The sequence below is a fragment of the Uloborus diversus genome, chromosome 3 (assembly GCF_026930045.1).
Source record: "Uloborus diversus isolate 005 chromosome 3, Udiv.v.3.1, whole genome shotgun sequence".
In the NCBI taxonomy this organism is placed as follows: domain Eukaryota; kingdom Metazoa; phylum Arthropoda; class Arachnida; order Araneae; family Uloboridae; genus Uloborus; species Uloborus diversus.
Genome location: NC_072733.1, coordinates 77179111 through 77197023, shown reverse-complemented (window position 1 = coordinate 77197023; position 17913 = coordinate 77179111). Strand labels below are relative to the sequence as shown.

The 17913-nt window shown below is 34.6% G+C and overlaps 1 protein-coding gene across 3 annotated transcripts in view; it reads left to right on the top strand.

Moving 5' to 3' along the window:
* LOC129218138 (poly(rC)-binding protein 3-like) overlaps positions 1 to 17913 on the top strand; it is a 222178-nt gene that overhangs the window by 139019 nt on the left and 65246 nt on the right. For 2 of the 3 annotated variants that reach the window (XM_054852350.1, XM_054852351.1), the window contains exons 12-13: positions 1345 to 1464; positions 2995 to 4109. In XM_054852350.1, coding sequence (XP_054708325.1) covers positions 1345 to 1464; positions 2995 to 3295 — 421 coding nt within the window. In that variant the 3' untranslated portion in view covers positions 3296 to 4109. Of the gene's footprint in view, positions 1 to 1344; positions 1465 to 2994; positions 4110 to 17913 lie in introns of those variants that run through there. The other variant, XM_054852352.1, reaches the window with a different exon arrangement.

Here is a 17913-nt window from a genome sequence, read left to right as displayed (position 1 = left end):
CCAAGTTTTCATTTTTTCATAACAAATATTCGCTAAGTTTGGTAACGTTTGGCTGTTTCTCGAAGAATTTGACTCCAAAAATAAGTTACGAAAAATGATGCCAAATTAACGCTATCTCGTCAGTCTGGCTATCACGTCAATCCGCGCTAATTGTACGAACGAAACTTCAAGAACAAAGGTGCAGGGTTCAATGCTGGTGCAGCAACAAAAGCCTGCGTGCTGCTAATTGTTAAACGAACCATAGGAGATTTTAGCTTTAGGGCCAAAGATCTACTCACGTACGATTGTTGACCGAACGTCTCGCCCTCTAACATTGATACTGAACTGTTGACGATTGGAAACATGTAGCCTGGTCTGACGAGTCTCGTTTCCAACTGTATCGAGCAGATGGACATATAGGGGTATGGAGAAAACCTTAAAAATCAATAAACCCTTCATGTCAGCAAGGAACCTTCAAGCTGGTGGGGGCTCTATCATAGAATAGTCGTAGTCCGTTACGGAACATCAAACTCCTTATACGTCAAGATACTAATTTGGCAGTTAAAAAATACGTGAACAGTTTGTCAGACCATTTGTACCCATTCGTGTCCAAGATTCATTCCGGCTGGCATGAACATTTCCATGTAGACAATGTGTCACTCAACACGACAGGAGTTGTTACAGAGTGGTTACAAGAAAGAGCACTCATTTTACTACAAAAACTTTCGTTGTCCACGCAAATCTCCATACATGAGCATTATTGAAAATACAAGAATATCTTGCAACGTGCTGTTCAGGATAGATTACGATCATCTTGTACTACCTTGGTTTTACGCATTGCCCTGAAGGATTCACAGGATAAATTACCTCCAGTGTTTCCCCATCCATTAGTGGAGCCCATGTTTAGGCGCTTCTTCGCGTTCTCGGGCGTACAACACGATATAAGGAGGTATGCCAGTAATTTTAGCACTTCCGTGTACAATATAGTTGTTAGTGGGGCTAATTTTTTTTTTTTTTTTTTTTTTTTTTTTTTTTTTTTTGAAAAACTGATGATCCGTACATCTAAAAAGGTTGGGCACCACCGATTTATACGTGCATGTTTTAATTTTATTTTCACTGAACAGCTTTCTTCACGGAAATGAATTTCATCATTGCCTCTTACGCAAGCTACATTCAACCAGTTTGTTTTTACATTTTTATTCAACCTTGTTGCTGCAGTTCGTTGACTTTTAACACTTTTTTTAAAAATTGAAATCAGATTTTTACTTTTCAAAGTTTAATTTTTCATATATTATTCAATTATTTCAATAATAATCAATAATTTATGTATTGCTTATTTATTTTTTTTAATTTATATCCCCACAGACAACTTTCAGGGGCGACCATCAAAATATCAAATTCCGAAGAAGGATCGAAAGACAGGACTGTCGCGATTTCGGGAACCCCAGAGGCTATTAATCTCGCCCAATACCTCATCAATACCAGGTAGCTATGCATTTACTTCTCTTCTGAAAATTAGTAATACCTGAGATTCATATTATTAAAGCATTGCATATAATTTTTCAAACAAAAAATTGCATTTGGCTTAAAAATTAATCTCTAGTCAAATCGTTTTTCTCTCATATCTTTTAGGTACATGTATGATTTATGTTTTGAATCGTTTTAATAAGACCAGTGCTTCATGATTTGATATTTTCTTTCTCTACATAAATATTGTTCTGAAAGATCATGATAATAGTTTTGTATATTTTGAATAAAATCAAAATTTTTGTAGCAATGAAAAAGAAACCCTTTACCTTCACGTTTGAAACTTTTATGCAACTTCTTTCAAAATATCTTCTGAAACGGGCATTGTCTTGCTTTATTTGCATTTTAATTGTTGTAGCCAAGAAGAGGAAAAACATGCAGCGCTTTTCTACAGAAAAAGTAATTCTTATTACCTTGCCCAAAAAAGATGAAAAGCTTTAACATTAAATTCAATCTGAAAAAGGACTTTGCGTCGAACGTTGGAAAAGGAAATAGCAAAGGAAAAGGAATTCCAAGGAAGAACAATAAAATGGTTTAAAATAGAATGTGATCATTGCCTTCAATTTATTTCAAGAATTTTATTTTCCGTATTCAGGAATTTTCGTCAAAAAAATTGCTAAAAGTATTTTAACTGCTCATCGCCAGTTTGGTTAGTATCCTTCATTCCCTACATATTTACCTATATCCTAATTTCTATTCCCTAATTATTTATATCCCTTCACTTGAAACCTTGCACGTTGATTACTTTTTCACACTCAAAATGCTTTTTACAGTTTCCAAAAAATAATTGATTTTATGATCAACTTTATCAATTTCATATGTTTTACTCTCGTTTTATATTATTTGACTCTAAAAATTGTTTGTAATAATCATTCATAACAGTGCACGATGCTTGCTACATACGTTTATTTTTATTATTTTGAGCCGAATGCACTGCTAGCGTTTGAAATTCGTAGTTCGTTGTTGAATGCCCAATCACTATCATTAACCTTCTGCGTGTACTTTCAATCTAAAAAAAACAGGTTTTATACTTAGTAGTACATGTAGGTTTAATATGCATGCGGTTTTTTCCCTTGCCGATAGGAGTATGGATATATATTTGCTGCACTACAGGTAATGACCCACTTTTCTCCCTATGTTTGTGCCGCACATGTCTTGTAATTTCAAACCTGTCTACGGTTTGTGCTACTCATTTTATTTCATTTTGATTTGTCCGTTTCGGCGGAAAGAATTGTTTGAAAGCTAACAGCTTTTGCATTCTTAACATTCAAAAAAAAAAAAAAAAAAAAAGAAAAGAAAGTGAACTATTTCACTGATTTCACAAAACAGAAAAATCCCAGATCCTTATACCGAAAGCTGTTGGCTTTCATCATGCAAGTTCAATGTTTTTTTATTTCTTACTCCCATTCCTTACCCAACTCATCTAATCTATATCATTTGTCTTGTTTTTTTCTTCTTTCCCCATGTTTCCACCAACTACCGATGCAGCATGGATTTGCATAAGAACCTTGACCTGACCTCCAACCCTTCCTCGACCTCTGCCAACACCATGTCGATCACCAACACCCCCTTGGCCATCCCACTCAACCAACTGGTGAAGGCCAGTCCTCTCACCCTCGGCCTCAGCTCAGCCGCTGCCGCCGCTGCTGCCGCCGCCGCTGCCAACCAATCCACACTCTTTGATCTGCAAACTGCGATCACAAACCGCAAATCTCTCACCACAAAACTTCGAGCCTCCACACATAATGGCAATAAGAAAACCGAGAGAAATAAGTTTAACCCTTATTAAAGGGAACTTCGCGCCAAAGATTGCACCGCATTCTGGGTATACCACAGAAACAGTATTACAAATGACAAATGAAACAGAAGATCGAATTTCTTTTGTACTAGAAATGCTTTCTGGCATTGGGATAGAGACGTAGCGAAGAACTGATTTAACAGGAAGATGAGAATGCTAGTCAAATAAACTGACGGATTTTAAGTGGTTTATGTTGTATAATTCGGCGCATAAAGATCTCTGACTGTTTTCCTAAAATAACCTGATTAGAAAATCAAGACATTGTTTTGCAGTTTACCAAGTATAGTTTTTTACATAGTGATTTGATTCGAAGTAAGTGAGAATGCCTTATTCAAGTTCATCTTCCGTGTGCTCTTGTTCGTCTTGTTGCGAGAAGGCAATGTACATTTGAATGGATTTTAATTTAACTATTACGGAATCTGGAACATTAAGATTCTTGAACTTTCATTTGGTTAAAGTTTGACCAACTGAATGAAAAGTGTTACGCCGAAGTTGTTGGACACAAAAACAAAATTTTATGTAAATGTGCTTTGAATCAAGATGAAGTCCAGTCTCAAAATTGGAAGACTTCAGAATATGTCATATCAAGAACATTTTTGTGAGTTTGAAATTTAACGTTTATTCGGTTCCCACCGTATCTTACAGACATATATTTACAATATTCAGAAGTTTCAGGGACCAATACTTTTTCTCCTGAAGATGCACACTTAGTGTAGTACCGCTTATCTACATATTACGTTCTCACTAGCATTTCTGAGAATCATTCCTTTAAGTGATTTGGAAAGAACGGAATTTGGTGCATAAACTACGCATTCTTGCCTCTATTCACCAGGTTTTGAAGGCCAACTTGTTCAAGCTTCAGTCAGACAGTCAAACCGGCGGTCGAAGCTTTCTTCATCCAATCAAAAAGCTTCAATCTGCGGTTCACTTGTCTGACGGAGAGCCTAATAGTCTGGTGAATACAAGCGTTAATTCTTCGTAAGGGTATGAAACTTCTTTGAGTAATAAATTGGTGCTTAAATGAACTGCTAAATCAAAAATGAAATGCAATTGGGGTCGTTCCAAAAAAAAAAGCAATATTGATTCTTTTTTTTTTTTAAACATGTCTATAAAACATCATTTGCAGCTTTAAGTATCTCTGTAGATTGTGTATTTTCTATCGTGAATGGTTTGATTTAAGTAGAAAAAAAAAACAGGTTTTTAAAAATGTTCGCAGTTTAAACTCTTTACGAATACACAGTTCGTAGTTCGCTTTAAATGCCAAGGCTTAAAGTCGCAATATTTATCCTTTGAAAAAGGGAAATAGTGTATGCAATGAAATTCTTTATATTTACCTACAACTCTTTAGTCCGATGAATTTTGCTTTATAACATTTTAAAATTGAAATAATTAGGTTTAATTATCCATACTTTTAAAAAGAAAAAACCTCCATGATAGTTTTATGGCTATTATATTGATGTTTAATCAGTGCCGGATCTTGGAGAAGGGGGAGAAAGCTGGGACTCTTGTTCCTGGTGGCAACTTCTGAAAGGTGGCAAGTTCGTCGTATTTTTGATTTTTTTTTTTTCATTGAATCTCGGCATAAAAACTTGAAAGAAGATGGGTAAGGGCGGCAGTTTCAAGATTTTGTCCTGGCTTGGAAAAATCGTAGATGTGGTGATGTGTAAAATTATAAAAGGTGCCAAATCACTAAGGACAGCTACAAAATCACCTTAATATTTCTTTGAACAAACCCATATGTATCTTTATTGTTTAAAAAGTATTTATTCCTTTAAGTTTACATGCTTTTTCTTCTGCAAATTCCCTCAAATGATGTTAGAAAATCTTTATTATTATACTAAAATTTTTATTTCAGTACTATAATTGTTAGATTAACGTACATTACAGTTCAATTATAATTTTATTCTAATATTTTTAAACTAAAATTTGGCTGACATAAATGATTTGCCACTTTTGAAATAAGCTTCTTAGATTCCAATGTTATTAATTTCTTTGTTAATTAGTAGATTTATATCTTTTTAACTCTTTAAGACCGGGAAGGGGGGAATTTTTTACTACAGTTAGGTCCTGACTTTTTCGATCAAGCTATTTTGGAAATGGAATCGTCCACTCTGAGACCCCCTTCGGCAGCATCTCGTCAGTTCTTGTGTGCACTAATTACAGGAGGCGTGGTAAGCTGTCACCTTAATCGCTGTTATTAGCTATCAATCATTGTAGTTGTATTGCCATTGGGAATTGTACATCGCTGTCACTTGTCCCATCAGTTGAAAATACTTCGGTCGGAAGAAAGGATCTTTGAGGTGGTCTCACAGCGTGACTTTCCATCAGTTCCTAACCATATTGCTAATAAGTTCGGTTTTTTTTTTTTTTTTGATATCATGTTCAGCCTACAGCGCAAAATGCCTAACCTTTCTAGCAGCTTTAGTTTTTGGAAACATTTCTCCCGATTTCGATTGATTAAAAAAGTTTGAGCACAGCCAATAACTTTTATTCTTCTGCAGAATAATAAATTATAAAACATATAGTTCTTTTTAATACATGTTTTCCTTTTTTATAAAGTTATTGAAAACGGCTATAATAAAATTATAAAACATTCTTTTTTCAGAAATATAAATATTTTTTAGATTTTTAAGAGACATATTTTAGAATTACAGAAAATCAGAAAAAATATATGTAACAGGGGCATGGCGAGAGAAGGTTTGCCGGGTTGATTCCCAAATCCCTTAACTTTCGCATATTGATTGTAAATCTTAATATATCTTATACACATATATTAGCCGCCTTCAACGCGTAGATGATATTAATCATAAATAAGAACATTACAGTTCAAGCACAAGCTTAAGATTTATTATGCAATAATTTAAATTTTCCAATTTCAATCAATTCCATTTGCACAAACTGATGAGAATAATTACTGAAAGAATTGTTTTGAAACTATTTTCAAACATTTGGAAGAAATTGCACCCCTGTCTCTTTTCCATTTCTGAGTATACTACGGACAAGTAATAAAAGCTATCCCAGTCAGGAGAAAAAAAAAGGAAAGATAAAAGAAAATAATAGAAAGATAATTTTTCAAGAGTAATAATGAAAAAAAAATCTTTTCCTCAAAAAACGGGGGTTAAGAGAATGCTTAGTGGGGAAGCCACGAAATCTTATTTATTTCCCCCCTTTTTTTCTTTTTTAAAATAAAACTAGTCTATGTAATTGGATTTTGACATTACTTATTAAATGACAGATAAAAATGGAGTTTGGCGTCAAAATTTGGGATGAATAGCCACCGTAGACTAACTCTTCCAGAGCCGGATTTAGTGGAGGGCAGGCGGGGCTACTGCCCCGGGGCCTCCACAATAAAATTTTTACAAAATATCCTAGCTTTCACGGGTCGAAAATATCGGATATGTACATATATATCAAAATATTCGGATACACAGTAGAAGACCATTATAACGCACACCTTGGGACCAGAGGTTTTGCGTTATACAGGTTTTTGCGTTATATAGGTCATTTCACAAATTTTGAAACTAAAGTTCAGAATATGTCTCTATATTAGCACTTCAGAATGAGTTTTATCTGCAATGAGTATTAAAGCACCAACATTACAATTAGTTATTCACAAATAAATATGTTTCCCAATCAAACGAAAGTGCATTATCCTGCACTTCTGCTAGCTTCTTGGTTTGCATAACAGCTGCATTTGCAAGAGCCATCTGGTATTTTCTGTTTACTGTAAGGGGGGTACTAATTTCCATTTAAAAGCTTTGGATTAAGATGGAAAGATGAAAAACTGTTTCAAAATAACAATTTTTATGTTTGCATAACAAAACAGAGGTATTTTTTTAACTTCAAAACCTATTGTTTACTTCTGGAAAGTTGTACGGTTTATAGAGAATTGCGTTATATAGGTCTTCTACTGTATATCAAAGTATCGGATATTTTCGAAAATATGATGATCTTTTCGAACCCTGATTAGGGGCCTCCACTCCTTCGTTTGCCCCGGGGCCTCCACACTTCCAAATCCGGCCATGAACTCTTCCAATTATAATCTTCATTCCAATGAAATAACATAAGAAAAATTCATTTTTTTTTTTTTTTTTTGGAGTTTTTTGGTTTTATTCCCGCAAAATAAATTAATACGTAAAATCAATCCGAGTAGAAATAATTTTTCAGTCGATTGTTAATTTTTAACTCTGAAAAGTGAGAGGGCAAGGCCCCTTTACTTTTGAAAGTAAGGTAAAATTGCCCCCCGCCCCTCCAACCCACAAACACACAAGTTGCCATGGTTATCGTATATAACTAGCTAATCGAATATGATAAAGATGAGAGCATACAACTTTTTAACATAGAAATGCAAGATAGATAAATCTGTACTGAACGAAAGTTTTCTTGTTTTGATGCAACTCTGAAATCGCTTAATTATTATTGACAACAATTTCATATTGGGGGAAGGAGGTGACATTTGTTTTCTCTTAAAAAATCAATTAATTCTAAATTAGTGCTAAAAGTGTAAATGCAACAGATGTAGAAGCACAGATTTAGATTTTCTTTATATTTATCAGTATGTAAAATGCTGTATGACATGATTTTAAAAAAATATCCCCTAAAATTTATTCTGATGATGTTTTCCTGAATAATGCCATTTATACAGAAGTAAATATGTACTTTAATTTGTTTGAAGAATTTAACAATTAATTTATATTTTCAAGGAAACAAAGTTGTGGGATGTGCTACTGAAAGCAAGAGATAATGTCTTTTTAAATTGATTAAATGAATTTAGGAAAGAATTAAATTCGATTTTTTGGTGTTTGTTACACTACAATCGTTCAAGGAATATTACAATGTGACTTAGCGCCATTAGAAATTTCTGTTTATCTCACTTCAGAGACAACTGTTTTTGAAGATTTAAGCAGATTGTCATTTTTCACCTTTTTTTTTTTTTTGTAAATCATGGTTCTGAATTTACATGTTGATAAACTGACTGAATTTCCCGCGGTTGAGCACCTGCTTTCAGTTGAAATTGGAAGCTAAAAGTCTTCCAGTAGGTTGATATCCACAAAGCTAAAAATATTGAGGGGTGTCTCGTTATCTAACAGAAACTTTCTTTTTACATGTATTTTTGAACCACCTGGGGAGGGGACATTTCCACAAAGTGGTGGTTAGTCATTTATTTATTTTTTTCAATAGTTATGTTCGACTTTACAGTTTGCGCCAGTCAATTTAATTTAAAAAAAAATCTCAATGTAAAATGAACGTACGTGCAGGAAAAAAATTCTACGCAGAATATTACAATCTTTAGACATCGTGATAAATAAAATCCATAACAAAAAGTAATAAAAAAGTATGGAATACTAAAAAGCGAATTAAAAAATTAAAACAATAATGGCAACAAACTATCAAGAAAATAAATGAATAACAACTTAACAGAAAAAACAATGGAAGAAAAAAAAAAGAAATAAATACAAGTAGACAGAAAAAAAAGGAAGATAATCAAATGAGCGAACGCTCGCCGCAAGCACTGAAAGGGGTTTGTTTACTGTCTCTGCGCGGAATCAGCTGTTAAAGAACCCTCCCATTCGCAAAATTTTCTCTACTACTTCAATCACTGACCTTCAAGTGACCTGTGCCCGTGAAAAAGCTTCATGAGGCATCCGCAACTATCCCCGCTAGCCCGCGGCAAAAATTCCGAATTATCACCCACATCTGCCTAAAAGCGGAAAAATCACGTGAAAATACGGGGGTCGTCTCCACGCTGCATTTGCCGTAAAGCATATTTTATTTTAAAAAAGAGGGACCCTAATACTTAAATTTTATTTTTCCATCATGTCAGTGTGTGTGTGGGGGGGGGGATCTATTCAGACTCATTCTATATTAAAAAACTCGTTTTTTGCTGGTGATTGCATCACATATCACACAAACACAAATATATTCAACAAAATTAGTCGAGACAAAGGAAAAACTTTTTGTCCAGCCTGCTCAGAAAACTGGACGTTATGTCCTAGCTGTCCAAAAATGTGGACGTTCTGTCCTTGGACCTTTTGTCCGTCGGACATTATGTCTGTTGGACGTTATGTCCGCTGGACGTTATTGTCCGTCGGATGTTCTGTCCTTCGGACATTTTGTCCATCGGACGTTTTGGACCTGGACGTTATGTCCGTGGACGTTTTGGATTTGGACGTTTTGTCCGGATCCCGAATTTCCCAAATTAATGAATAACATGTTGTTCAGAAGAAAACTAGAAAATGTTTTTTTGTGATTAAATTTTTATAAGTGCAAATATATATTATATTGCTAGCAAGTATCACTTTACTCAAAATTTTGAACTCTAAAGGTAAAGTGGATAATACGGTAGTTTGTAAATTGTATAATATCGTAACAAAATTCTTTTCTTTTGACCATTCTGAGAGAACTAGTATCTAAGGCATCTTCTTTAGTCACCCGTGCGACCTGAATACTGGGAGTTGGTTGACCCATGCATACATTTTAACATGTTGTGTGTGTTTTAAGTCCTTATGGAATTATGACCTCCTATCTCACTTTTTGTGGGGCGCTACTGTTTGGGTAACAGTTGTGTGGTGGGGTGCTGTATATTTTCACGAGCAAGTTAAAGCTCTGGGCAGATTTGTTTTGTTTAGATGCCTTCCAAGCTCTGATTTGCTGAGTACTATTTTTAAGTTTCTAAAACTGGAAAGAAATAATTACATTTGGGTTGAAAATAAAAATAATGAAAATAGAAAAGGTTAATAGATGGCGAAATATTGCAAGTAGTAATTGCACACCCGTGTTTCGAGGTTCCTTGTAAACCTGAAGCATGTATATGCAGTTATTTGCAAAGTTTGTGCTTTAATGTTGTACGAATTATCATAAAAATTATACAAAACATTAATTTATAAATCCTAGAATAGAATTTATTTTTAAAAAAGTGGTACAAAAAAGTGAGGATTAGAAGTGGAGGAAATTGAAACGAAATCGTACAACGCATTCATCTTTTCTCATTTTTTGAGGAAGCCAAGCGACATCAAGTCATTAGCAGCTCCCCATTCATGCAGTTGTCGCTATCACTTGCTAAATAGCTATCGGCTAGAAGAAAGGGTCTTCTTCGGGGAGGTCTCGCAGTAGGGTGTCTTCTTCTACCCACCACCCCTGAATTCGCAGAACTCGGCCGGGTACGGGCGGACTCGGATCTAAGTTACAAAGCCGTATACGGCCGGCCTCGGTCTTAAGGAGTTAAAGGATCTTATGGAGAAAATTATAGCTTAACGGTTTTTCTTGAAAGGAATCATGTAACAAAATTTGGCATAGAAGTACTGGCTAATGAAATTTGCTACATTAATATTACTTTTCTAAATATTCTTTGAACCTTCCTTGAAGTTGGTATGCTGTATCCATATGTGCATCATTTTGTACACTATGCAGAAAAATTTCTAAATGCCACAGCTTTATGCAAATCCTTCCACTATCGTTGTCCGATTTACAAATGTGTTATAAAGAGATATTTCTGTACCTCAGAGCAAGATGGATGTAAGTTACATAATCGCAACTTTACAGGAGAAAGGAATAACTTTTTTTCTGCGCATGCAAAGGATGGGACGCGTGCTCTTTCAACCCTGGTAAAAAATCGGAAAAGATTTAAAAAAAAAAAGAATTACGTTCACATGGCTCGATCCGGAATAGGCTTCTACACACAATGCACTAATATACGGAAAATCACAATTTTTTACTTACGTTAGTCTGGCTCTGAGGTACAGTTTTGAGTAATACTTTTTTTTCTAATTCAGAAGCTGTAGTAGGTATTTAGACACAACACTTTTTTACAGCAATAGATGGAATCACTTTCAGCAGAACATGTTCTAAAATTGTTGGCCACAAATATCACAAATATATATCTAACTGCAAATGAATAGCTAATATTACAACTTTGAACAACATAGAATTCCATGACTGGAATCGCAATACAGAGAAAATACACAACACAGATAATGTAACTGTTTATGCTTACTTTCATAACTCATTTCCTGTACTTTCTTAAACTGTTAAGTGTCAACTACTGATAAGTGTACGAGAAAAAAAAAAAAAAAACAGCGTCAGATAGTGTAAGAGAAAATTACTACAATCCTCTTTCGCTATTCATTTCCTGCGTTTGACTCGGTACCTTTCCAAATCCTAAACGAACATAAGATAGAAGTAATATTTTCGCAACTTCGTTAGGTGAAATGAGATGAATCGAAAAGTTTTCTTGAATAAATTTTTAATTTCAACTTTAAAAATGATTTAAATTAGTTTTCACTATCTGTTGGTGGACCACATGAAAATATTTCCGAACTCCAAAAAATTGCTCGCGAAGCACAGGTTGAGAAGCACTGGTTTACATCATACATTACGCGCAGACAAATTGATGAATTTGAACTATAACGTATTAATTTTTATCCGATGGCAATAGAAATCGTTTAGCTATTTCCTGAAAACGTAACTTACCATAACAAAACTCTGATAACAACAATTAATTTAATTAGTTTCTTTAAAATATCCAGCAGTGCAGAACTAAGAACTAAAACACTGCAGAATTTAATTTCAAAGTGCTTCTTTTTTATCACCTTTTCAAATATTTGTGAATTTATGAAATTATTTTCCAACAAAACACCACTGTTAAAAAAATAAAATTAAAAAAAAAAGTTTTTGTAAAAATTCAAAAGTTTCCATTTTCCCCCCCAAAAAGCTTCAAAATGTTCAGAAGTTGTACATATCTAATTCTAAACTGAATATAGTTAAATATATTAACTGGTTGTTGAAACAAATCAAATACTTATATTGCATCATAATAAGTATTATACTTAACTAGTAAATGACATTTCATAGAAAGGAGCTAAAGTAGTATTATTTTAACAATGGCATGATACAATATACGCTAATTACTATATTTATTCTAGAGCACGGAAAGAATTTTAAAGGAAAAAAAAAAACCTTTCGTAAGTTTTATCTTGCTCGATGCCTAAAAACAACTAAAAAGCAATTTCCCTGTGCTATCTGAAATCTCAACAAGATAAGAAAATAAAACAAAGCAAAACAGCTATAACATAAAACTAAACAGTTAGGCGAGTTTTTTTTTTTGTCAGCGATTGCGATAACAATAGCTCGATTCAAGAAAAACGAAAAGCAACGATTTATAAAAAAGGATAGCACACTCTGAAAAGTTTAAAATGAAATGCCTGCAAGTTATTGAGATGAAACAATCGCAAACACGGCACAAGCAAGTTAGGAATGTTTTTCGGATATTCAGAACATAATTCTCTGCATTTCACAAAGAGTGAATGCAAAAAGCACAAGAGATTTCAATTCTAGTTTAAAGAAATTGCAATTATATTTAATTCAAGGTTCAAAGAATTTTCAAACTTACCGACAAAAACCAGTTCCAATGTTAAATGTGTCGACACAAATCCGACAATCGAAGCATCGTAGCAATATAAAAAATTGAAAATGGCGTAGATGAGCAAGCAATTCCGATAACTCGTGACTCTGCGCATGCGTCATCAGAGTTGAGAGAAGATCCTGGAAGGGCCATTGGCGAGCCATCGTAAGATTTTTATTCTTGCCAACAAACAATTTCCCGACGATGACCTATCGAAAATATTCAAGGTTGGGCCAACGGTGGCCAGAAAATGTAAGGCCCTCGTTGGCTCATCGTTGCGTTGCCAACCCACCATTCCCCACCAGTTTTTCCAGTTGGCAACCGTTGACCAACCATCTCCCCACCGTGCGTGCTACTTGGGAGTATTACTTTTTGAAAAATTACTTGTATTATCATATTCTTTAATTTTCAGGGGTAATTTTTCTTGATTGGTATGGACTATATGTGTTAATACACAGTTAAAATATCACTAGGCAGGTGGCAAAAAAATCAGGGTAAATATTTCACCATTTCACTTTGCCCCGCTATTTCACTTTTCCCCGTCTAGAAAGATATTTTTTCATTTGAAAATAAGTCTTATAGTTTAATTATTCGTGAAAAAATGTGTTTTCAAACTGCGACGAGAAAAGATTAGTTAAACTCTACATACTTCAAGTTAAGAATAAACGTTAATAAAGATTTATGTTAAAATTATATTAAAAAGAACAAAAACAGGAAGCAATGAATCAGAGAGATTCGTTTCTCCCAGTTATTCTTCGATTTTTTTTTTACTGCAATCGAGTACATTCCCAGACAACCACAAATATCTGTTAGACATCCAAAAAGATCCACCACATATCGAGATATCTGCTGGATATTTTAGTTATATGGCAGACATCCAGGAATATCCAAGTCATGGATTTGGAGTTTCTAATATCTACCAGATATCCAGACTGTTACATGTTTTAGATATGGATATTCGGATATCCACTGGACATCTGGGTACATCCAAATCGTGGATTTGGATATTTTTCACATCTGTGAGATATCCAGACTTTTACATGTTTCAGATATAGATATTTGGATATCCTGTAGATAACTATTCGATAACCTCCATGTTACACAGCAGATGTCTAGGACATATCTTTTTCAAGATATCTCTTAGATATTTGACTTATAGATATTGTTGGATTTATTTACATTCAGACATCTGCATGAAATTGTTTTATTTTTCATGTTTTATTAAAAGACAATATTTTTTATTGCACTGAAATGTGTGGCATAGTGTTAATGAACTGTAACTTAAACGCTTGAGACCTCGTGCTTTCCACATTTTACAAAACGTGGTTAATCAGTTAAGAGTCGAGCAGCCACACCATTTCTCTCGCTTCTTGTGTTCTGTTTTGAACGCAAGCGGTCGCTGAGCTCAATTCTTTGAGTTTGTATTATGTATTAATTTGTATTAGTTTATTTCTTCATGTTATTGTGCATATATTTTTGATATACATTGGTTTAATTTGCATTCTAATTATTTTGAATTTTAGCTGTGATGTTATGCTTTGCTTAATAATTCGTATTAATAAAATTTGTAGGTGAACAATTATTTAGCATCATTTCTTTTCAATCGTTATAATACGTTTTTGACATAACTATGTTCTTTTTTAGCAAAACTAACTTAATGGTTTAACAGTTGAAATTCTTTTTCTAGCATGCTCCTCAATCTATTATTTAATTTTTTTATGTACAGTACTTGCTTATGTGTATGTAAATAAAGATCTTTGAGCTATTTCTGTCGGTTTCTCTAAGTTTTTAATAAAAGGATTAATTTCACTAAAATATTTGTCATAAGATATAATTTTTATATGTTATAATTGTTATAAGATATAATTTTTCAGCTTCTCAAAAAGTGGAATTAAGTCAAAATTACAGTTCCAAACACATTGTACATAATTTGATTATACAGGGTTAGGGAAACCTGAAAAGGCAGGGAGAGTATAGGAAATTTTGATATTTTTTTTACAACTCTGGAAAATGCAGGGAATTTTTTTTAAATTGAAGTGGCAAAAACCAATGCCCAAATATGTGAACTTCCAAAAAAGAAAATAATAATTGAAAAAATAGAGATCAATAACAAAATAAAATTAAGAGATGGTAATTTTTACTTTGAAGTTTTTTTTTTTTTAAATTTTGCTTTAGTACGTTTTTAACCGTCTAGCATTAAAGCAAGCATTGTTTATTGCTTTGTTTGAGATAAATCTTCAATTTCATGCTAAAAGACCTTTTATTAAAAAAAAAAAAAACATTACCTAAATTCAGTCACAATGCTATTATTTCAGTTATGGTTACTTTTTTTTTTATATATTATTGGAGGAGAAATGATGGAAAACTCATCCTTTGTATAAAAGAAAGATAAAAGGAAATCTGTAAGTAATTACTACAAAGTTTGTAAGACAGATATAAAAACTCAACTTTTTTGTATTAATAAATAAGTTATTTATAAATAACTATCAATAACATGGCTGTTATACTGCATTGAGCCTGTAAAATTGTATATATTTATAAATAACTTATTCATAAGTTTAAAAATTTCTAAAGCCCTAAATCTTTACAACTTCATACTATTTGAACAATAAGACATCGTTTATAATATTGTGGAAATTAAAACTGTTCGTAAGAATTATACAGTGAAAGACATATTATTAATTTGTTTAATATTTTAAAGCTGTAAGAAAATTCACAGGTTTTAAAATCATAACTTTTTGTATTAACAGATGAGTTAGTTATAAATATCAACACTTTTACTCATATTATCAGTAAATGGTCTGTTATAACTGCATTGGTCCTTGAAAATGAAGATATTTATAAATAATTTATTTTTTAATACAAAAAAAATGCGATTTTTAAACCTGTAAATTTGCTTACAGCTTTAAAGTATATTTAAAACTACATCAAATCCAGAAAACATCGCTTTTGATATCTCATAAACATCTAAGAGATTTAAAATGCATATCTATTTCATAACTATACGATATCCTAGAGCTATCTGGATATAATATCGTTTGAACATGAAAGAGATATCTATAGCATATCCAAGAGCTATCCAAAACCTCCCTTCCATATCTCCAGCATATCCAAGGGAGATCGAGATATCTCGACGTCGCTTGGATTCCAGACGTTGCAACCTTTTTACCTTTGCTGGATATTCTCTTGGACATTCGGATATGCTATAGATAACTGTTGGATAAGGTCCAGCTTTATAAGCACCGATCAAAGATCAAGTTTCGTTTCAATACGGTATTTGTAACGAAGAAGTTGAGTTATGCAATCAAAAAATCAGCGAATTATACACTCCTGTTTGTGAAAATTGCAACAGAATAAAGGAAGCATCATAGTTGAATGAAATTTAATACACAGTTGAGTGGTAATGGTACAAATAAATGATTACATTTTAAAACCAAACAAACAATAAAAAGAGATAGAAATTAGTATTTTGTGTGGCCACCACGCGCCGCAATAAGAGCTGCTACACGACTCGGCATGGAGTGAAACAAAGTTTGAATATCTGCCTGCAGAAGAGTATTCTTTATTGTATAGCTTGGTACTGTAAAACATCGTTTATGTATCGGGTACTGTTCAAATTGCCCGCAATTCCTAGCAATTGTGATTGTCCATGATATGCTATGGCACCCCAGACCATAACTCTGGGTGTTCGTCCACTGTGGCGTTCGATAATGCACTCCGGAATGTGCCGTTCACCGGCAAAGCGCCAGACACGAATTCGACCATCATGGTGCCACAAATTGAAGCGGGATTCGTCAGAAAAGACGACCTGATGCCAATCAGCAAGCCAACTCCTATGCACATTAGCCCATTGTAGCCTTAGGCGGCGATGGTTTTGCGTGAGAGGAATCCTGTATAAAGGAATCCTTGCGCGCAGACCACGCTGCAGCAGACGTCTCCGAACTGATGAAGCACACAATTTCGATTTCGATTCCGAGTCACAACTGACTACAACTGTATTTATGTCGAGGATTGCATACTAAGTGCCTTGCCTCCATTATTTTTTATACCGATAGATGGCAGCACCATCACCGGATCGAACAGTTAATGAGAATTTAGAACTAGACCAGGAACTAATAGCTACCCGGTGCTAGCACCCCCAGAGGTATCGTTTCACTTGGAGGACATTGAGATCACGAGCATATTTAACGTCGCCCAGTCCCCTTTAATGACGACGGTGGGTCTTCGACCCACCGTCGTCATTAAATGGGACCATCGAGGTTCGAACTCAAGACCCTCCGGCCCCGAATCCGATACTCTACCGATCGGGCTACCACGGCCCTAAACACACAATGAATCACCTGTAGCTGTTGACCACTGTGCTGCCAATTGTCTAGAAGAAGATGTGCGTTCCGTCAGCGCCATACGCACCAGGTGTCTGTCATCGCGAGTTGACGTCACATTTCGGGGTTCACTCCCGGATTTCCGAGCTGTCCGATCCTTGTCCGTTCACTGCTTCCAAACACGCATGATTGTGCAGCTGTTACTCTGCACACGAGCGGCTACTGCACCATAAGACAATCCAGCTTCACGAAGGCCGACGATTCTGCCCCGTTCAAACTCCGAAATTTTTCTTTCCCCGAAGAGGCATAGTAAAGATTCAGTTAACGTTTACTCCAGCATATAACCACCGATAATCATACACGCCTCGCTACAGTCGTCTATTTATATTCAGTTCGATCCGCCGTTCGGAGGGCGCTGCTCAGCATATGCATGCGCTACTGGTCTGCAATTCTAATCATTTGCATATCATGCCATACTTTACATTTCCTGCAACTTTCAGCTCACTCGCGTAAGTCCTTCGTGGTGTTGCAATTTTTTACAAATAGGAATGTATATGTCACATTTCCAGTGGTCTTTTAGGTATGCATTCTTGAAAACCAATACTTTTCGAAAAAAAAAAACAAAACATTTCGCTTTTTTGTCTCGGAGTGTCTGTGCCAAGCAGGCGCTCAAGGGATCTTGTGCAGAAATCATGTCACACTGACGGTTTTCTGTGTCTTGAAAATCCATCGGCTGAACACTTGAACTGCAGATTCAAACCTGATACCAAAGAAATACGAAACCTATGCCCAGTGGCGGATTGGTTGAAAAATTCGGCCCTGGCATTGGGAGATGTAGCGGCCCCATAGCTCTTATAGATATTAAATTTTACCTAACAATTGGGATA